General features: G+C 35.6%; 7 protein-coding genes across 7 annotated transcripts; 5 read left to right on the forward strand and 2 right to left on the reverse strand.

Annotated features, from left to right (window-relative positions):
* Positions 1 to 104: 104 nt before the first annotated feature.
* BX664DRAFT_334991 (uncharacterized protein) lies at positions 105 to 1012 on the forward strand. The gene is made up of 3 exons (XM_051545813.1): positions 105 to 145; positions 295 to 485; positions 709 to 1012. Exons 1-3 carry the CDS (start codon positions 128 to 130, stop codon positions 869 to 871), a joined length of 372 nt encoding a protein of 123 aa, XP_051398794.1. The 5' UTR covers positions 105 to 127; the 3' UTR covers positions 872 to 1012.
* Positions 1013 to 1364: 352 nt separating this feature from the next.
* On the forward strand, positions 1365 to 6836 carry BX664DRAFT_151335 (uncharacterized protein). The gene is made up of 7 exons (XM_051539896.1): positions 1365 to 1666; positions 1758 to 1873; positions 1956 to 2142; positions 2224 to 2687; positions 2773 to 2814; positions 2904 to 2963; positions 3055 to 6836. Exons 1-7 carry the CDS (start codon positions 1410 to 1412, stop codon positions 6780 to 6782), a joined length of 4854 nt encoding a protein of 1617 aa, XP_051398795.1. The 5' UTR covers positions 1365 to 1409; the 3' UTR covers positions 6783 to 6836.
* A 114-nt stretch (positions 6837 to 6950) lies between these two features.
* Positions 6951 to 7769, reverse strand: BX664DRAFT_334993 (signal recognition particle, SRP9/SRP14 subunit). The gene is made up of 4 exons (XM_051545814.1): positions 7657 to 7769; positions 7510 to 7582; positions 7288 to 7427; positions 6951 to 7223 (listed from the first exon to the last, which is right to left on the reverse strand). Exons 1-4 carry the CDS (start codon positions 7678 to 7680, stop codon positions 7107 to 7109), a joined length of 354 nt encoding a protein of 117 aa, XP_051398796.1. The 5' UTR covers positions 7681 to 7769; the 3' UTR covers positions 6951 to 7106.
* A 60-nt stretch (positions 7770 to 7829) lies between these two features.
* On the forward strand, positions 7830 to 9106 carry BX664DRAFT_359691 (mitochondrial carrier domain-containing protein). Its single transcript, XM_051548108.1, has 4 exons — positions 7830 to 7989; positions 8047 to 8199; positions 8254 to 8940; positions 8991 to 9106. The coding sequence occupies exons 1-4, from the start codon at positions 7924 to 7926 to the stop codon at positions 9024 to 9026; spliced, it is 942 nt and encodes a 313-aa protein (XP_051398797.1). The 5' UTR covers positions 7830 to 7923; the 3' UTR covers positions 9027 to 9106.
* A 280-nt stretch (positions 9107 to 9386) lies between these two features.
* Positions 9387 to 12762, forward strand: BX664DRAFT_334999 (uncharacterized protein). Its single transcript, XM_051545815.1, has 12 exons — positions 9387 to 9547; positions 9657 to 9685; positions 9783 to 10044; positions 10110 to 10187; positions 10243 to 10353; positions 10423 to 10553; positions 10635 to 10789; positions 10869 to 10977; positions 11048 to 11246; positions 11314 to 11928; positions 11998 to 12116; positions 12191 to 12762. Exons 1-12 carry the CDS (start codon positions 9401 to 9403, stop codon positions 12453 to 12455), a joined length of 2220 nt encoding a protein of 739 aa, XP_051398798.1. The 5' UTR covers positions 9387 to 9400; the 3' UTR covers positions 12456 to 12762.
* A 192-nt stretch (positions 12763 to 12954) lies between these two features.
* BX664DRAFT_298558 (6-phosphofructokinase) lies at positions 12955 to 15985 on the forward strand. The gene is made up of 3 exons (XM_051542279.1): positions 12955 to 13554; positions 13671 to 13738; positions 13820 to 15985. Exons 1-3 carry the CDS (start codon positions 12966 to 12968, stop codon positions 15908 to 15910), a joined length of 2748 nt encoding a protein of 915 aa, XP_051398799.1. The 5' UTR covers positions 12955 to 12965; the 3' UTR covers positions 15911 to 15985.
* A 561-nt stretch (positions 15986 to 16546) lies between these two features.
* Positions 16547 to 20009, reverse strand: BX664DRAFT_335001 (WD40-repeat-containing domain protein). Its single transcript, XM_051545816.1, has 3 exons — positions 17125 to 20009; positions 16745 to 17045; positions 16547 to 16671 (listed from the first exon to the last, which is right to left on the reverse strand). The coding sequence occupies exons 1-3, from the start codon at positions 19928 to 19930 to the stop codon at positions 16608 to 16610; spliced, it is 3171 nt and encodes a 1056-aa protein (XP_051398800.1). The 5' UTR covers positions 19931 to 20009; the 3' UTR covers positions 16547 to 16607.
* Positions 20010 to 20018: the final 9 nt, after the last annotated feature.

A 20018-nucleotide genomic window follows, 5' to 3' on the forward strand; every position in this document is an offset into this window, starting at 1 on the left:
TTTTAGTCCCCGATGCGAGCTGAAGATTTTAGCTGATGACCTTTTTTTTTACAGTCTCAAATTTATATATTTTTTTTTTTTCTCTTTTCTTTTTCTTTTTCTCATCTTTTATAAGAAATAACTCAACATGGAAAAGTTCAAGGAGGTAAATATACAAAAAAAAAAAAGATGAATTAATGTAATAGTTTTATTTGATATACTATTATGATATGTGTTTATTTTTTTTATTTGTTTATGGAATGAACGTAAATGATAAACTAACATATTTTATCATCATCATTTATTTTGGTTTAGAAACTCAATGCTCTTCGTGCTGAAGCTGACGAAGCTACTGCTAGGGCTGACGAACTTGAAGCCAAGGTGAAGCAACTCGAATCTGAACATACTTCTAAGGACCACGAACTTCTCTCTTTGCAAATCCGTGTCAAGAACTTGGAAGAACAATTGGAAAAGACTGAATCTCAACTCAAGACTACTTCTACAAAGTAAGTTCTATAAAAAAGAAAAAAAAAAGGAGAACTTGGAAGGAATCATGATGGTGATGTTTAAAAAAAAAAGTCAGGGAAAGAAAATGCCAAGTTCTACAGAAAAAAAAAAAAAAAAGAACGAGCTCAAGGGGAAAAAAAAGAAGTTGGGAGTTTTTTTTTTTTTTTTTTTTTTTTTGGCTCAGGTACTCATTCTTTTTTTTTTTATTTTTATTTTATTTAGTTTCAACGAAGCTGACCTCAAGGCCGAAGAAGCTGAACGAAAGGTGGATAGCTTACAAAAGGAAATTGAAGAAAAAGAAGCCAGACATGAAGAACTTTTGGAAAAATACAATTCTGCCAAGGCTGAATTGGATGAACTTGGTCGTCAATTCGACGAATTGTAAGGTAGATATCTATTCTTTTTTTATTCTTCTTCTTTTAGTTTAGTTGTTTACTATAATATATTTCACACCTTGTGATTTTTTTTTCTCCCCTTGATGACCCTATTCTTTTTTTCTTTCTTTTTTTTTTTTTTTTGTCTCCCATTCATTTTTTTATCCATATCTCGTCCATTTTCTTTTTTTTTTATTATCCTTTCCTTTTTTTTTCTTTGTTTATTTTGACATATACAATGATGATGATGTTATGAAATAAAAAAAAATAACAATAACAATAACAACAAAAAGACATTCATATTATGAACACCGGATTTTTTTTAATTTTTTGTAAAATTGCTTGACGCAGCATTCTGTTTTTTTTTATTTATTTTTTTTTGTTCAGTCTTGTGATCACATTTGATACGAGGAATATTTAACTCCCGACTCCTTTTTTGTTGTTCAAAAATTCTTTCTTTTCTTTCCTTTTTTTTTTTTCCTTTATATTTTATATATACTCATAATTTTATATTAATATATTTTTTATTATATTATATTTATTGAATCCATGAGTGCAACTGGCTCGACTTCTTCTCGAGGCACACATTCACGCTCGCCTTCACGTTCAAGATCTCCTCCATACAGTGATGGACGTTATCTTCCAAGATATTCTTCAAGATATGATTCTTATAGCTATCGACCACGAAGCGGTATGACTGCAGCTATTGACGATTATTGGGAATTACGAGATCGTGAAAGAGATAGAGAACGAGAAAGGGATCGATCTATGCTTATGATGAGAGAAGATAGATATATGCGTGGAAGGTAAAAATAATATTAATAATATTAATAATAAATAATAAATAATAAATCTCTTCTTCTTTACTCACTCTCCAACTTTTTATTAATATATTAGATATACGCCTTATTATCGTGACGAAACGTCAACTTCACATCATTATACTTCTTCTTCTTCATCATCCAATATTCCAAGAGATTATAATAAACCTTCATCAACATTACGCCGTGAAGGTAAAAAAAAAAAAAAAAAAAACCAACGGAATAAAAGTTAAACATTACTTTTTATTTTTATTATTATTATATCCATCTTTAGGCAGTACTGAACGTCCATCTACCTTATCAACAAAAGCAAAGGATGAATCAAGCAACAAATCTTCTATAAATGCACCTGAAAGTTATACTTCAAGATATTCTGACTGGCGAGAAAGGGAAAGGGACCGAGATCGCCGTTATAGAGATGACGATCGTCGTCGTGATTTTGATAGAAGAAGTCGTGATGGGTAGGTTGAATAACAATAATGAAAAATAAGTGAATTCATCCTTCTTATTCTCATTTTCATTTTATTTTTAATAAACAATAGTTATGGTATGCGAGATATACGATATGATACTTCTTCTTATACTAGTCCTACTTCAGCCTATCCTCCTCCTCCGTTTGGTGGTGATTCATATCGACCTGGTGGCAGAGATCGTGAACCTTCTTCTCCTGGCACTCATTATTATGATCGTGATAATAGGGATCGCTTTGAAGATCGTGATTTTTATCGACCTGTATCAAGAGGCTCATCTATTGAATTTGATCGTTATCGTAATAGACCTCCTCGTACTTCTATACCCTCTACTGGACCTAGTTCTACTACTGGTGGATTGGATCGTAATACAACCGCTTGGCGAGCAAATAGTCGTGAAAGGGATCGTGACACTGGAAAATCTGTCTATGGCACTACTGGATCTATATCTACCTCTTCAAGAGATGATAACAAGTCTACTGATACAAAGTTCGATGATATTGAAGTCGATCAAGAATCTGTACATAGTATATCAGGTATATTTTTATGACTTACAAACCCTCATGATTCTTCTTCTTACTTATTTTTTCTTCTTCTTCTTTGCCTTTCTTCATTCCATAGTTGATACTGGAAAAGTGGAAGGACCATCAACAGTCGATTCTAGTAAGTATTCCTTACAGCGCTTCAAAAAAAAAAAGATATTGTGATGATATTTATATGTCTAAACTTCTCTTTTTTATTTTTATTCATAGTCATACCTGACAAGGACAACAATGATGATCAAATAAAAGTGACAAATTTTAAAAAAACAGGTAATAAATATAAAATAAATTTGACATTAGTAATAATATGATGTTCTAACGTTTTTTTTTTTTTTTTTTTTTTTTTTTCAAACTTAAAAAGAAACGACAACTCATTTGCCAACAAACATACGACCTGATGAATCAAATGAACAATCAAGTAGAAAAACTACTCTTCGTGTTGATGTCTCTCTACCAACTAGCTTGCGCGATAATACGATGGATATTGATGCTCCTACACCTACATCGGCCTCAACAATATTATCTTCTCAATCTCCTGCATCTGCAGTATTACCAGCTCATCTCACAGATACAAAGATCCACAAAACTAATTCTCCACAGTCTTCGTCAACCTATATTTCACCATCACAGTCTAATACAACATATACAGATGAAAAGTCAGTCAAGTCTGAACATCGATCATTAACAGCAACAAAACCAATGAACACTAGTGAAGAAGAAATATCGTTAACAACAACCAAGGTCAAATTAGAAATGGGAACATCTTCAAATATCGTTGTCGAATCATCTCGGCAAATCTCATCTTCGACATCACCGGTGGACAATAGCAAAGAAAACACTGAACCCAACACCAACGTTCAAGTCAAGTCAGAACCAATTATGTCTCAACAACAAATTGTGGCTCGAATTGACGAAATCGAAAACGATATCACCATGTATGAAGAAATGCTGGAACAAATCAATAAACAAGAGGCTGACAGCAAACAACAGCAACAACCGCCATCCGAGGTAGAGTCACCAGCTGATACAAAGGATGAAGATGAAGACACCGAAGAAGAAGCAGCAGCAAAGAAGCAAGCCTTACAAGTGATTAGTGAAGGTAGTCAACCAATGACCGATATTCAGAATCTTCCGTTTAATGATTCTCCAATGATGCGACGACGACCTCAGGTGCTTATGGATCAAATACGAACACATGATGATAATATTGATAACGCCCTTTCTAATGCTATTATTTCAGTCAATCGACAGTTGGCAAAAGAAACTTCTCGTATGATCAATGGATGGCAAGGCAAAGAAGATGATGGTGGTGATTGGTCTGATGAAGAAAAATGGTGTGCTCCTATCTATAGCAAGATTCAAGATTGTCCAAGCTTCAAGGAGAATGAAGATACGTTTAAGAAACTCAAGTTACCAATGGCAACCTACTTGGCAAACAACCAAAAGCAACTCAAGCAAAAAGAAAGGAAACTGAAACGTGAATTCAAGAAAATCTATAGTCAATGGAAGAACAAGAACATGGCTCTCGACCGAATGCGGGATCAAGAACGTCGAGGATCTGATCGTTATGGTGGTTCAACTGGCTACAGGTCATCTTCAAGGCGTGGACGAGGGGTGGAAGAAGAACCTGAAGAATATATGGATGGTATCATTTTCACTGGGAATCATGATGCATTACGATTCAGTACAGATGGTGCATCAACTCCTTTTGGACGTGGTGGAGGCAAGGGTACTTGGACATCCGATGCAGCAAGATCTGAAGCTGAACTATTAGAAATCATTCAATCATTGGAAAGTGCGGAAATGCGAAATCCTGAACTACGTGCAGCGAAAACAACAGCAACCATACCACCTATGATTTTGGACGTTAAGGAGCGAGCTAGGACTTATGATGATCGCAGTGGTTTGGTGGAGAATCCTATGGTATACTATCACACTGGTACTGAAACTGAAGATGTATGGACTCAACAAGAAATGACGGCCTTTATGGAAAGTTATATGCAATATCCAAAGCAATTCGATAAGATTTCAGCAGCGGTACAAACTAAGACTGCTTCTCAATGTGTGTTATTCTATTATCGTAAGAAGACCAAGATCGACTTCAAGGCATTGATGCGAAAGGGAAGACGTGGGAAAAATAGACGACGTGAAAGACTGGCAGCAGCTATTCGACGGGCCACAGGGGATGCAGCAACAAGTGCACGTAAAGGAAAAAGCAAGGGTTCAGCACTTATGGCGGATATTGGACAAGCACAAGTTTCACGAAGGGCTAAAGAAAAAGAAACTGAAATCAAATCCAAAGAGTTACGCGAATTGGAAGAAGCCAATGCCTACTGGGATGGTGTTGCTGAACGACGCAAATCAAAACGACCTTCTTCTGCACCAAATCGAACTTCTACAACAACAACAACAACAACAACAACAACAACTGCTACTGCTACAGCTAATACAACTACTACTACCACTAATATGACAACTGGAAACAATGATGATGTGACAAGTGATAGTACATCAACAAAACGAAAGACCAACAAACGAAAGGGTAGATCACCACGATCATCTGTGACAAGCGTACCTGATACTGGAATTGTATTTCCTGAAGACTCAATGGTAGAAGGTACAACCATCACCAAATTATCATCAAAGCAAGAGTATACAAAATCATCGACACTACTTACCAGTGACAGTTATCAAGATGATCAATCTGAAGAGTCAATGAAGTCACAAGGTAGCACATCAAATACTACTATGGCAAAATGGACTGATCAAGACAAGAACGCTGCAGTGGATGCATTCAAGGAGTTGGGTAGGGACTTTATTAAAGTGGCTAGCAAGGTTGGTACCAAGACAGACGAACAATGTCGCAATTTTTACTTCAATCACAAAAGAAAATATGGACCCAATGCTTTTGGTGAAGAGGATAATAATTCAGAATTTGTAACTACACCGGAAACAACATCACCATCTATAGCAACAAATACAACAACCATGATCTCTGATACTTCAACTATCAAAATGGAAACTGGACGTACAGGTTTGAAGGCAGAGGAAGAAGATGCAGCTGCAGCTCTGGTTGGATTATTTCAAATGGGTGGAAGTCGGGATCATACTATGGATACAACATCATCACCATTAACTTCTTACTCGTCGCCCGTTACCAACGATACATCCTCTGGTTTACAGCATCCATCTTCTAATCATCCTGGATTACAGCAACAACCATATCAACCACAACAAAAAGGACGTCGTCGTGCAAGGACGACATCTGGGAAAATGGATTCAACAGATGATTGGACTAGTGATGACATGACGGTATCCACTGGACGTAATATACTTGGCAAGAAATCAGGTTTGGAACCAAAACGAGCATCAAGTTCATCCTATTGGTCTGTGTCTGAACGTGGTGAATTTGTACATTATTTGGAACAATTTGGAAGAGATTGGACAAGAATTGCCAATGCAATGAAAACGAAGACGATGATCCAAGTTCGAAACTTTTATCAAAACAATGAAGAAAAAATGCAATTGGACAAGATAGTACATCGACGTGAAGGGATTCAGCCTGCATCATCGATACAATATGGCAACAAACATATACAACAACAGATGCCTCCTATGGGTGCCACTTTTGACAATCATCCTTCAAGGTATTCACAAGTATCAACATCATCATCACCTCCACAGCCTTATCATACATCAATATCATTACCAACTCATTCCTATGGAAAATCAGTCGATCCTTCACCTGTTGCAACACCGCCACCACCACCTTATCATACAACATTACCACCTGGACCTAGGGCAGGTTACTTCAATCCATCATCCTCTACTCGATCAACTCAGTCTATGGATTATCCTTCTTATGACACTCCTCCATCTAATTATCGCTCTTATGGAAGTAACTATACTCATAATAACACACAACAACATCGACCACAATCTGCACCTTCAGGACGAAATATTTTGAATCCACCTTCTACAACATCTCCAGCAGCTGCAGTAACAAGGGTATCTGATTTATTGAATAGTAATGATGAACCAGCTGATACAAATAATCAAAACAGTTGGGAAACTTGGTTTGGTGCTTAGATCTATTATTATTATTGGTTTGGTAAGTTTTTAGTTTAGTTATTTTTTTTTTTTTTTGTATATTCTTTTTTTTTTTTTTATTCTTGATCTTTCACTTTATCTTTTATATATCTTTATTACTTTGTGTATATTTTTTTTTCATATATTTAATAAAATAATAAAATAACTTTTTTTTTTTTCATTTCGTTTATCTATCATATTCATATAACTTTCTGTTATGAATAAAAGTTTTTTTTTTATTGATGTTGACAAAAATAAAAAAAAGACGACTATACTATTTACAAGAGTCATAAAAAGGGGGAAGGAGGATGATGTTGATCACTGTTAGTTCTTTTGTTTCTTGTTCTTTTTGGAGCGATCCTTTTTCTTCAATGTATCCATATAGGCTCGAATGACAGTAGCATAGGAAGTTTGGAATTTATTGAAATCATCAGGTGATACCTAAAATAAATAATAAAAATCAGTTCTCTTCATAAAAAAAAAATAAAAAAAAAAGAGTGATTACCAAGGTACTAAGTTTTGTATTCTTATAAGTGGCTCGCACAAGTGTTGGGTATTCTTTTGATTGACCTTCTACTACAAGATCACCTCCCTTGGGCATGGTTTTCTTGTCCCTTACCAGATGTTTTAACCGATGAACATTCACTATCAGATATTGATTAATAAAGATAAAACAAAGAGATCAAATAAGAGATGAATCTTATTTCTTTCTATTTATTCAACTTACTTCTTTTCATAGTGACAGACACGTTGCCTGATTTTTTGGATAGTTCATATAATTTGCCTAGTTCGACGGTAAACTATATGGTGAGAATACAGACAAAAAAAAATAGAATAAATATTTGGTAAAGTGATATCTCTATATATAACTTACAGCAATAGGATCTACTTCTTTCATGATGAAAGTTGGACGGGGTTGTTTTTACAAGAAGAAGAAGAAGGGGAAGAAGAAAAAAAAAAAGTTAAATAAAATAGGCGGTGATTGAATGGTTTTTTTTTCATTCTTCTTTTTTTGACAGTTTTTAAGTCACTTTTTTGTGTCATAATCGTTTCCCCACTTTTTTTTTTTTCTTCCTTACTTTCTTTTTTTAATTTCTTTTCCTACTTGTCAGACTTTTTGTATGGTAACAAATATTACTCAATGGACGATACTGGTGATACGGAAAGTAACTTGCAACATGAAATTGAAGATTTAGTTTTTGGTTCGGTAAAGTATTTTTAATATCTACTTTGTACGTTATTGACTGAAATATTACTTATAAAGATAGCTGGTATGGTTGGCAAAGTAGTAGAATATCCTTTTGATACTATCAAAGTACGACTACAAACACAACCTCTTGATCAACCACATTATACTGGAGCATTAGATTGTATTACTCAAACACTTCGTCATGAAGGGGTCAAAGGATTATTCAAGGTAGGACAAACATACAAGATAGCATAAAGAGTATATTAATATATATATATATAGGGTATGTCATTACCTATTATTGGAGCCATGATGGAAAATGCAACTTTATTTGTGGGGTATCGACAAATGCAACGATTGATACGAATGTATACTGGACAATTGGATGAAAGCAAACAATTATCAATGGAACAATTAATGATGGCAGGTGCAGGATCAGGTGCTTTGGCAACATTTGTGCTTACACCTGTAGAATTAGTGAAATGCAAACTTCAAATACAGGAACAAAAGCAACGACAACATCATCATCGGTATGGTGGACCTTTGGATGTGATGAAAAATGTATGGCAACGTCATGGGATCCAAGGTTATTATCGTGGATTTTGGGCCACATTGGTTCGAGAAACATTTGGTGGGATCTTTTGGTTTGGAGCCTATGAATATTGTTGTGCAACCTTCCTTCGTCGTAAATCTGGACATCATCATTATACAAAAAAGGATTTGACTTCAATTGAATTGATGATCAGTGGTGCCATGGGTGGAATTGGATATAATATGTCAATGTTTCCTGTGGATGTTATCAAATCTCAAATGCAAACTGATGATGAATTACGAAAGGGTCCTATTCGATCGTTTGGAAAAATCGCTAAATCAATCTATCAAGATGCTGGCATCAAAGGGTTTTATCGTGGATGTGGTATCACTGCCTTAAGGAGTGCTCCTACTTCGGCTGTTATCTTTTTAACTTATGTAAGTCTAAAACAATGATAATTAATCATTTATTAATATGATTATTATAGGAACAATTGACACAACATATACGAATACCTATTTAGATAGATTAGATAAAATATTAGAGATTAGATATACCCTACAGTTTCGTGATATTATAAAATAAAAATATTGGAGTTTTCCCAGAATGGATGTCGCATTACCACTTTTTTCAGAATATGTCAAGATACATTGATTGATGACTGATAATGATACAGTATATTAATCATTCTCTTTTTTTTTTTTTTTTCTTCTTCTGTCATCTATTTTCTATCCTATATTTTGAATTCCGTCATTTGTTATTGAATAAAACTGTAATAAAGTTTCTTTTTTTTTTTTGACGCATTGACGGAGTTCAACATCCTTAACCCTCCTTTTTTTTTTTAGAGTTCCTTTTTCTTTTCTTTTCCTTTCATTGTTAACATTATATGTGTATTTTATGGACCATTTTAGTACCTCCGTTTATGAATCATTCAATAGAGTTGACAGATCCTCATTTATAGCTCTTCAACCAACTCAACGACCGTTATCAGTAGAACCAGCTGCTTTGGCAGATGCTGCAATCAAGTCATCAGAAGTGGACAAGGTACAATGAAATAAAAACAACAATTGAGAAGGAAAAACCAGTATAGGCTAACGCTAGAAATCTTCTCTTCTTTTACCTATATGAATATGTATGTGTCATGACATGATAGGCGACTGGTCGATGTATATGCTGTCACTGGTAAGAGACGAATTTTATCTTATTATTTGTTAGTGACGAAATTTTCTTTTTCCCTCTGTCTTTTTTTTTGTCAATGAATTGTGTTGTTTGATAATAGTGAACTACAATACCCAGAATTAATATCTCGATTTCGTTGTCCTGTATGTGGCACGGTGAATGATTTGAAACCTCCTTTGGAAAAAGTATGTTTACAACCTCCCCTGACTCTACGATACTTCAAACAATTGGTCAATGAATGTAAAAGGAAAGAAAAGATGGATACTACTCATACATGCAAGGAATTATTTTATCAACCAGTTGAAGATTTAATCGATGCTACTTTTGGAAATTGGATGTGTCTTAATGATAGCTTTTCAAATGTAAGTGATAAAACAAAGATATATTCATAATATCATCTTACTGATTATTACTTTTTTTTTTTTAGGGAAACACAACTACTACTGAAGATTGTGGTGTGGCATTGGAAGATACTCGACGAATGTATAAAATCTTACTCAGCTTGGTAATATTCTACATATATCAAACAATAAGATCGCTGCTAACCTGATTTGTTTTAGCCTATCAATGTCATTCGAGTCATGATGAAAGCAACAGATAAACTATTGAAACGACCGACTGTCCCTCTACGCCGCATGAGTGATATTCGATTCCTTTTGATCATTTTGGAGGTAAAAAAAAAAAAAAAAAAAGAAAAGCAAGAAGGAAAACAGTAACATCAAGTGATTCTATTGAGTTAGAATCCTCTGTTAGGTCAACACAATTTCCCTGCTGAAACAAAATATCATTACAACATCCTGCAACACGTGTTTGGTCTTCTCAGCTGCCTCAACAACGAATGTCATCATGCTCTTGTCAATTGGTTTTCAAGGTAATAAGAAATGTAATATATATATATATTTCATTGAATATAGAATGAAAAGAATATTTCTCAATTTTTTTTTAAATTTAGATATTCACCAGCCACGTTTGTGAAACAAGTTGAATTGGTACAAAAGTTTATGGCTCATCGTATCACTCGTGCATTGAAAAGCAAGAGGGATCTACCAATGGCGTATGAATCAGATTGGAAAGTGGCCAGTGCTGCTCGTGTTATGGCCTTATTATGTAAAATGTGTGCGATTTTTTCTATCGTGCGTATATATTGATCATTTTTTTATAAATGTATTTATTTATATTTATTTAGTTACAGCCAATCAAAAATCATCCAAGACAGCTTTATCCAACTTTTACAACACCATGGTGGATTACATTCATTTGATGGCGGATTTTGAATCATGGCAATCACAATCAGGGTAAGAGATATTGAGCATTTATCCAAATTCACCTCTTCTATTTTTTTTTTTTTTTTTTTGTTGTGTATAGAAAATTTGCTTTTTGTCAGTACCCTTTCTTGATTAGTATGGGAGCCAAGATGCAAATTATGGAAACGGATGCAAAACAACAAATGGAAATCAAACGACGAGAGGCATTCTTCAATATGCTCTTTCATCAACGTGCTTCTTTACCTTACTTGGCGTTAAGTATTCGACGACAACATCTGATTGATGACTCTTTACGACAGGTATGTCAAATGAAAAATATTTATATCTACCTATGAAGAAAATTCGTAGTTACTAATTCCTGTATAGTTAGTGCAACATGAATTGGATCTCAAGAAATCACTACGCATAAAATTTGTTGGGGAAGAAGGTGTAGATGCTGGTGGATTACGTAAGGAATGGTTTTTACTATTGGTACGCTCTTTATTTGATCCTCAATATGGTATGTTTACGTATGATGAAGAAGAAGAAAGTACTCTTTGTTGGTTTAATCCTGGAAGTTTTGAAAATGAAGATCAATTCTTTTTGGTGGGCCTAGTTCTTGGTCTCGCTATATATAATTCCACTATCCTGGACATTCATCTTCCTTTGGCTTGTTATAAGAAATTACTGGATCAAAAGGTGGGATTAGAAGATTTGGCCGCATTTCAACCTAGTTTGGCTCGTGGATTGCAGCAACTCTTATCTTTTACTGGTGATGTAGAATCTACATTTTGTCGTACGTTTGTGGTGGAACGGAATATATTTGGAGAACGTCAAATTGTACCTTTGTTACCAGGTGGGGAGAATATAATGGTCACCAACAAGAACCGATTTGACTTTGTGGATCTTTATGTGGACTACGTACTCAATAAAAGTGTTGATCATCAATTTGGCGCTTTCCAACGTGGCTTTTATCATATATGTGGTGGCAATGCTCTTTCAGTAATCAAACATCATTTTTTTTAACTTTTTATTTTTATGTTTATTTATCATTTTTTTTTTATATATTAGTTATTCCGACCTGAAGAAATTGAACTACTTATACGAGGTAGTGATCAACCTTTGGATATTGATCTATTACGTAGTCGTACAGAATATCATGGTTTTGAACAAGATGATCCAATCATTACGTACGTAAGGAAAAAAAAAGAGTTTTTCTGTATCAGGGATATTTATTTTTATTGATTTTATTTGATTAAAATAGATATTTCTGGAATGTCACCAAGGCAATGGAACCATCTATGCAAAGGAAACTCTTGATGTTTGTTACAGGAAGTGATCGTATCCCAGCTACTGGATCAAGTCAACTCTACCTTCAAATTACATGTGGTGGTGAAGATGTTGGTCGACTTCCTTCAGCTCATACTTGCTTCAATCAATTAATCCTTTATCAACACAAAACACAAGATAGGTTAAAACAATTGTTGGAGACAGCGATATTAGAAAGTCAAGGGTTTTATGTAAAATAATATAATACCATTTAGTTTCAATTTTTTTTTTTAGTAGTAGTTCACCATTATACCTCTTTTATATATACACACACTTCGATTCTTAGTCGTTGAAATAAAAAGACTGTCGACATTAAAAAAAAATAATCTTTCTCGCGTCAAATCCATACTATACGTTTATCATTATCCATATAATTACAAATATGATATACGGTGCAACTAAAACAATTCTTTTTAGTATTGACCTTTTCATATTTCACATTCATCATGATAAAGATTTTACTTCTTTATTTGTTATATTCATCCATCACTGTTTTGTGGTGTGTTGTTTTACCTCTGAAAGGCTTTCCCGTAGAATGCCGCGTTATCATTCGCCCACTTTATTTTTTTCATACCGCGATATCCCGTTCATATTTCAGAAACACGTCCATTTTTTTTATTTTGAAACCCATATCGCTTTTTTTTTTTCCTTTCTTTTCTTTCTTTCTTTTTTTTTTTTTTTTTTTTTTTTTAGTGTTATCTTCTTTCACCATGGCGACATCAGCACTTGGACTTTCGTATAGCATTATATCCTCGAAGAATGAAGAAGCATATGGACAAACTGTCAAATTTTATGAACTACTTGGCTTTGACCGTGTGATAGGCAATCATGAAAGTGAAGGTGAAACTGAACTCCAACAAACATGGCTTCGGTTAAAAGGTGGCAAGCAAACAAGTTCATTGATTATCAAGATTGTATTGAATCCTGAAGTAACACTCCATCGACAGGAGCCTCTGACAACGGATAAGGATTGGGGTCTCGAAGACACACTATTCGTATTGAATGTTCCCCATCTTCAACCTATTATGCATACTCTCACCGAACGCGACATTCCTTTCCAAGAAACTACTACGTCTATATTGATTCAAGATCCAAACAATAATGTCATTGCTCTCTCTTCAAAATTAAATCCTGTTTCTGAACAACCCCAACAACAACTACAAGAACAACGAAGAAAGAAAATTGGTATCTTGACTTCAGGTGGTGATGCTTCTGGTATGAATGCTTGTGTTCGTGCTACTGTACTTTATGGCATCTCTAAAGGTTGTGATGTATATGCTGTCTATGAAGGTTATCAAGGTAAAAAAAAAAAAAAAAAATATCAAGAATCAAAAAAGGAAATTGGATGGTAGTACATGACGATAACGCTAAGTCGCGGAGATCTGATCTTTGATTTGATATCTTTTTTTATTTAGGACTGGTGGATGGTGGTGATTATATCAAAAAGATGGATTGGAGAAGTGTTACTGGATACTTGAGTGTAGTAAGTTTGAGCGTTTTATTTTTTTTTTTTTTTTTATTTAAAGGATCATAACTCATTCTTTTTTTTTTTTTAATACTTAAGGGAGGTACTTCTATTGGTACGGCTCGTTGCATGCCATTCAAGACTCGTGAAGGTCGTCTTAAAGCAGCAGAAAACTTGATCAAGAATGGTATTGACTCTCTTATTGTTTGTGGTGGTGATGGATCATTGACTGGTGCGGATGTGTTTCGATCTGAATGGGGAGGATTGGTAGCCGAATTATTCAAGACAAAACGTATTACTGAAGAAGAAGCAACGATATTCCAACATTTGACGATTGTTGGTCTAGTAGGATCTATTGACAACGACATGTCCAGTACTGATATCACCATTGGTGCTGTTACGTCCTTACATCGTATTTGTGAAGCTGTGGATTCTGTAGACACAACAGCATTATCACACTCTCGTGCATTTGTGATTGAAGTGATGGGACGACATTGTGGTTGGTTGGCTCTTATGGCAGGGATTGCAACTGGTGCTGATTTTGTTTTTATTCCTGAACGACCTCCGGCAGAAGAAGACTGGGAAACGGCAATGTGTAATGTGGCAAAACGACATCGTGAATTAGGCAAACGGAAAACGATCATCATTGTGGCCGAAGGTGCACTGGATAAGCATCTTAATCCTATCAAAGTAGATCATATCAAAGATATTCTTAGCGATCGTTTGGGTTTGGATACTCGGGTGACAATTTTGGGTCATACTCAACGTGGTGGATCTCCTTGTGCTTTTGATCGGATCTTAGGTACTGTTCAATCTGTAGCTGCTGTGGATGCTGTACTGGCTTCTACTCCTGATAAACCATCCCCGATGATTGGCATGAATAACAACAAGGTGACGACTAAACCTCTGATGGATGCTGTCAAACTGACTCACGAAGTGGCCAAGGCAATTGAATCTCGGAATTTTGAACGCGCCATGGAATTACGAGACCCTCAATTTTTGGATGAATACAAAGTGTTCAATGTGACCACGATCTTGGATGACAACAGTATCGAATTACCTGATCATCAACGTTTACGAATTGCTATCCTTCATATTGGTGCTCCTGCTGGTGGGATGAACTCTGCTACTCGTGCTGCTGTAAGATATGCATTGAATCGTGGACATACTGTCTATGGTGTGGCCAATGGTTTCTCTGGTCTTGTGCGTGGTTGTTTTGAACAATTGAATTGGATGGATGTTGATGGATGGACAACATGTGGTGGATCTTATTTGGGCACAAATCGAGCTGTACCTGGCAAGGATGTCGACATGGGCATGGTGGCTTATCGATTACAAAAGATGAACATTCAAGCTGTGATGCTGGTGGGTGGATTTGAAGCGTATGCGTCATTGGTGGAAATCGACAAGGTGCGTTACGAGTATCCATCATTGTGTATTCCTATGTGTTTGATTCCTGCTACCATCTCGAACAATGTACCTGGGACTGATTTTTCACTTGGTTGTGATACATCTTTGAACGTGATTGTCAGTGCAAGTGATGCGATTGTACAATCAGCGCAATCATCAAGGCGACGTGTATTTGTGATCGAAGTACAAGGTGGACGTTCAGGTTTCTTGGCAGTGGAAGGTGGTTTAGCGGTGGGAGCATGTGCGATTTACATTCCCGAAGAAGGTATTGATCTCCCACGACTCCAAGGTGATGTACAATTCCTCAAGGGTCTCTACGATACGGATGATCCTCAAAAATCAGAAGGTCGGGTCATTCTTCGTACCGAAAGTGTCAGCAAGACGTATACTACCAAAGTGATCTCTGAAATCTTGGAAGATGAAGGTGGTGCTAGGTTTGATTCTCGTACAGCCGTGCTTGGACATATTCAACAAGGAAACACACCCTCTCCTCTGGATCGCATTCGTGCCTCTCGTTTGGCTATTCACAGTATTGAATTCTTTGAAAAGCATACTCGAGTTGCTTTGGACAAACAACAAGATGCCGTGGAACTCGCTACAGGTGAAGAATCTATTGCTGTCATTGGTCTCTGTGGTGCCGAAGTTCATGCCAAATCTATTAAGACTTTGTTACCTACTACTGATATGAAGAATCGCAAACCTCATCATGATTGGTGGCACCGTGATCGTGCTCTGGTGGATATTTTAAGTGGTCGTAGTTATTATAGTTGTATTGAATAGTTATATATATATATGTTGTGTGTGTGTGTATTTATTTTCATTTTTTTGTTAGACTTTTTTTTTTTTTTTTTTTTTTTTTACATCAATAAATCATATCTTTTGTGAATATATATAAATATATATGATGGGATGATTATGTGATCATGGATGATATGTGATGAAGGATGATACGCAATGATGGTACTCTGGATGAATGGATTATTCGTATAATAATGATGGTCACTTCTCATATCATGGGAAAAAAAAAAATGTTCGACTTTAACAAATCTTAAGATCCTCATAGGAAATGCTTGTTCCATATATACAGATAGAGACAAAACAAAAAAAAAACCAAATCTTTATACCCAAAAAAAAAAAAAAAAAGATTCAAATAGAAGTTTATTTTATAATCAAATGCATGTTACTGTTTAAGGAAACAATAATATGGATAAAAGTGCAAACAAATGTTCTAATCAATGGATGGTATGTTGGACAAAGTGGATGAGATACAGAAAAAAAAAAGGAATAAAATAAAAAGAAGAGGGGCCTATAAGCCAATGGTATAAATAGAACGATATCACAAACAAACAAAAATAATAATAAAAATAAATAGATAAATAAAAAGAAAAAAGATAACAAAGAAATAAGAAGATGATCAAAAAAAAAAAAAAAAAAGGGAGAGTAACAACAAGAATGATGTACAATAGAATAACTAGGATCAACAATCATCTTCTTCGGTATCTGTTCCATAATCCAAGATTTCCAGTCGAGTTGTGTTGTCACTAAGATATATATATATATATAAGAGAATGAGGGTTCTGTTTTTTTTTTCTAACCTTCTGTTTGATCTTTTACCTTTTCACGGCAGCTACGCAACGTCTTTCATCAAATGCCACACGCCATACACCATTGACATCACTGATCAGGTCTCGTACAAGTTTGCCAGTTCGGATATCCCACATTTTCAATCCACCTTCAGAACCGGAAATCACTTTATGATCATCATGTTGGAAAGAAGTAATGGCACCTTTGTGACCGACAAGAATATGATGACATTCATCAGAATCCACAGACCATATTCGAAGTGAAGCATCTGCAGCTGCACTGACAAGGTATCTTTCTGTAAAACCAAGTAATCCAACCAAGATAGTATGTCCTAAAAAAAAAAAAAAATAAAAAAAAAGAAAATCAACACATCATAATACTTTTTTTTTTTTTTTTAAATGATGATTTACCTCGTAAAACCATATCACACTGTCCAGTCACCATATTCCAAACTCGAATAGTAGAGTCCATGCTGCCACTGATACATCGTTGACGTTGAGCATCAATCACCACCGAATAAACCTTTTGCGTATGACCTTTCAAATCATGGATCAATTCCCCATCTTCCAAATTCCATAGTTTCACACTATTGTCATAACTGCCACTTGCTAATGTATTGCCATGGGCTGCCAGTGCACGTACAGAATGTTGATGACCTCGTAAAAGGTAGAGAAAGAATGGATTGAAGTAATGTTCTTGAGATTGTTGATATTGATGATAATGTTGAGATGTAGATGAAGAAGATGTCTGTTGTTGTTGTTGTTGTAGTGGTGGTTGGAAACTTGCTTCCGTTGTTGGTAAGATACCGCTGGCAAAAGGATGTGACGATGCAAAAGATTGAGGTTGGGTGATGTTGTCAATGTCATCTTCATCCATCATAGGTCCTTTTGATTGTCGTCCATCAAATATAAAAGAATCATCATTGTTCAAGTACTGGGATGAAGAACGAGATTGGATTGATGATTGCTGTAATGATTGTTGTTGCAATTGTTGTTGTTGTTGTGTAGATTGATGTTGATTATAGGATGATCTAGCTGGTAAATAAGGTAATTTCCAAACACGTAATGTCGAGTCTCGAGATCCACTGACAATCAAAGGTTGAGAAGGTTGCATAACAAAGTCATCCTTACCAGGTCCTGTAGATATAGCAGTTGGCATGACAATATGAAGGCATCGTACCGTACTTGAATGGCCACGGAAAACAAATCGACAAATTCCTCGTTCAATATCCCAAATGCGTAATGTTCGATCAGTGGAACCTGTGACTAATGTGTTGCCGACATACTGCAAAGCCCATACACCACCTTCATGCCCATGTAAGACTCGCCGTAATTGTCCTGTTTTGATATCATGAATGTTAATGCAATTGTCGTCAAATCCAGTAATAATCTTGTCGTCATCGAATTGTAAACAAGTCACTACATCGCCATGGCCACTCACTTGTTGTCGTTTGACTCGATTATGTTTCCAATTCTGTCGCATAATATGGTGTTTCTTGTATATACGCTTGAATGGATGTATTGTAGATTCCATATCGGGAGTAAATGGATGATCGGGATCAGGTATATTGTCGTAATCAGGCATAGCAAACGATCTACGATAGAGTAAAGTTGGGTCGTCAGAGGCATTTAATAAAGAAGTGTCGAATAGAGGTTGATCCAAAAAATCTACACCAAGACTATCATGGGTCATTTCTTTGATAGGAGATAAGAATGGTGATGTTGCCAGATTGTTTGATGTTCTTGTCGTTGTTGATTTGGATGATGCCGATACTGCTGCTGTCGCTGACGAAGATGATGATGTTGATGATGACGATGAAGATGCTGATGATGATGATGCTGATGATGAGGAGACTTGTTGATGATAGAGATGAGTGGGTAATAATCCATAATATTCGATTTCAGTTGCAGTAACAGTGAATCCAGCTTGTACAATTTTGGCTCTCCATAAATCCGAGTTTTCTTCAATGGCACGTTTCCATAGTTTGGATACACCAGTGGCCCGACATAATGAACGAACGTCCAGATATAGAAAAATACGTTGAGAGATACGCCGAGGTAAATGAGCAATAAAATCCATTTTCATAGCCTCCATAATCATATCACTAGCAAATCGTAGAGAGGGCATAGTAGACCGTCGAAGGAGTTGGAACATCAGATATTCTTGAATATTGGAAGGAAGGGTATCATAAGTTCGTAATAAAGAAGAGATACCATCATCCGTATCTTCATCCATTTCATCTTCATTCACAATATCCATCATTGTTGTTGATTCCATTGTTGATGATGATGATGTTGTTGTTGTTGTAGTTGCAGTTGTTGCCATTGTTGGGTTTGTTGAATGAGGATGAGAAGTAATGATTGGAGATTCAAAAGAAGAAGAAGAAGAATGTTGAGAAGTTGGCAACCAGTTTTCATCATTGGGATCCAGATCAGAGACAGGAGATGGTAAAGCAGAATTTGGACTATCATCCATAGTTTGTTCCATAGTGTCAGTTGATGGTAAATGAGCAGCAAATTCTGGAAGCCAAGAAGTCAAAGGTTGAGCAGGAGAGGAATTGGAAGTATTGGCAGAAGGATTGGTTGTAGTAGCAGAGGTGGCGTTCGTATCTGTCAATGATGCAGGAGTAATGTCATTTGATTCGGTGGTCAAGTGAATGGTATCCACGATTGGAGTTGAAGAGTCGTTGAGTTTTTTGTGGGGAGGAGACCAATCATCGTGAAAGATGGTTCGTGTATTTCCAAGATGATCGGGGGCTGGGCGTTTTCGTTGTGAATGATCAGTATTTGTTGAGAGATTTTTGAAATTATGACCAGTAGAATAGGTAGTTTCATGATGAGTATCCAATAAAAAGGAATCTTTGGTTTCTACTTCTTGTAATAATGTCGGTTGATTGTCAATACTGAACTTGATTCTTTTCAATTCAGGTGGAGTAGGTGTTTCAGCAAGAGGGTATATTGAAATATGAGATTGCATAGGAGGATTGAATACAAGAGGAGGTAATAAAACTGTATTTTGAGTTGATTGAGAATCTTGTATAGTAGTGGTGGTATTGATAGTATTTGTAGTAATAGTAGTTGTAGTTTCAATACTAGGTTGTTGCAATGCTTGTTGACTATGTTGGTGAGAAGCATTCTGTCGGTTTGGTGTAGCAGAAGGAGACGGTAATGGCGAAGACAACTGTATGGAAGATATGGACATTGGACTATTTCCCATTGATAAATTTGTATAAAATAAATGATGTTAAAGACAGTAATGAATAAATAATACAAACAAAAGGAAAAAAAAAGAAAAATAATAATAA

Source organism: Halteromyces radiatus (assembly GCF_025201355.1).
Source record: "Halteromyces radiatus strain CBS 162.75 chromosome Unknown BX664scaffold_5, whole genome shotgun sequence".
NCBI classification, from domain to species: Eukaryota; Fungi; Mucoromycota; class Mucoromycetes; order Mucorales; family Cunninghamellaceae; genus Halteromyces; species Halteromyces radiatus.

Excerpts from the sequence above, each read along its gene's own strand:
- BX664DRAFT_151335 (XM_051539896.1), top strand. The coding sequence starts at position 1,410 with ATGAGTGCAACTGGCTCGACTTCTTCTCGAGGCACACATTCACGCTCG. Across the intron at positions 2,815-2,903 it reads ACCATCAACAGTCGATTCTA|TCATACCTGACAAGGACAAC; the intron begins GTAAGTATTCCT and ends TTTTATTCATAG. Across the intron at positions 2,964-3,054 it reads GACAAATTTTAAAAAAACAG|AAACGACAACTCATTTGCCA; the intron begins GTAATAAATATA and ends AAACTTAAAAAG.
- BX664DRAFT_334993 (XM_051545814.1), bottom strand. The coding sequence starts at position 7,680 with ATGAAAGAAGTAGATCCTATTGCT. Across the intron at positions 7,583-7,656 it reads AAGAAGTAGATCCTATTGCT|TTTACCGTCGAACTAGGCAA; the intron begins GTAAGTTATATA and ends CTCACCATATAG. Across the intron at positions 7,428-7,509 it reads GTCTGTCACTATGAAAAGAA|TGAATGTTCATCGGTTAAAA; the intron begins GTAAGTTGAATA and ends AATATCTGATAG.
- BX664DRAFT_334991 (XM_051545813.1), top strand. Across the intron at positions 486-708 it reads CTCAAGACTACTTCTACAAA|TTTCAACGAAGCTGACCTCA; the intron begins GTAAGTTCTATA and ends TATTTTATTTAG.
- BX664DRAFT_335001 (XM_051545816.1), bottom strand. The coding sequence starts at position 19,930 with ATGGGAAATAGTCCAATGTCCATATCTTCCATACAGTTGTCTTCGCCA. Across the intron at positions 17,046-17,124 it reads GTGTGATATGGTTTTACGAG|GACATACTATCTTGGTTGGA; the intron begins GTAAATCATCAT and ends TTTTTTTTTTAG. Across the intron at positions 16,672-16,744 it reads TGCGTAGCTGCCGTGAAAAG|TGACAACACAACTCGACTGG; the intron begins GTAAAAGATCAA and ends TATATATCTTAG.
- BX664DRAFT_334999 (XM_051545815.1), top strand. The coding sequence starts at position 9,401 with ATGGACCATTTTAGTACCTCCGTTTATGAATCATTCAATAGAGTTGAC. Across the intron at positions 10,188-10,242 it reads ATAAAATCTTACTCAGCTTG|CCTATCAATGTCATTCGAGT; the intron begins GTAATATTCTAC and ends GATTTGTTTTAG. Across the intron at positions 10,554-10,634 it reads CTTGTCAATTGGTTTTCAAG|ATATTCACCAGCCACGTTTG; the intron begins GTAATAAGAAAT and ends TTTTAAATTTAG.
- BX664DRAFT_359691 (XM_051548108.1), top strand. The coding sequence starts at position 7,924 with ATGGACGATACTGGTGATACGGAAAGTAACTTGCAACATGAAATTGAA. Across the intron at positions 7,990-8,046 it reads AAGATTTAGTTTTTGGTTCG|ATAGCTGGTATGGTTGGCAA; the intron begins GTAAAGTATTTT and ends TTACTTATAAAG. Across the intron at positions 8,941-8,990 it reads CTGTTATCTTTTTAACTTAT|GAACAATTGACACAACATAT; the intron begins GTAAGTCTAAAA and ends TGATTATTATAG.
- BX664DRAFT_298558 (XM_051542279.1), top strand. The coding sequence starts at position 12,966 with ATGGCGACATCAGCACTTGGACTTTCGTATAGCATTATATCCTCGAAG. Across the intron at positions 13,555-13,670 it reads TGTCTATGAAGGTTATCAAG|GACTGGTGGATGGTGGTGAT; the intron begins GTAAAAAAAAAA and ends TTTTTTATTTAG. Across the intron at positions 13,739-13,819 it reads TTACTGGATACTTGAGTGTA|GGAGGTACTTCTATTGGTAC; the intron begins GTAAGTTTGAGC and ends TTAATACTTAAG.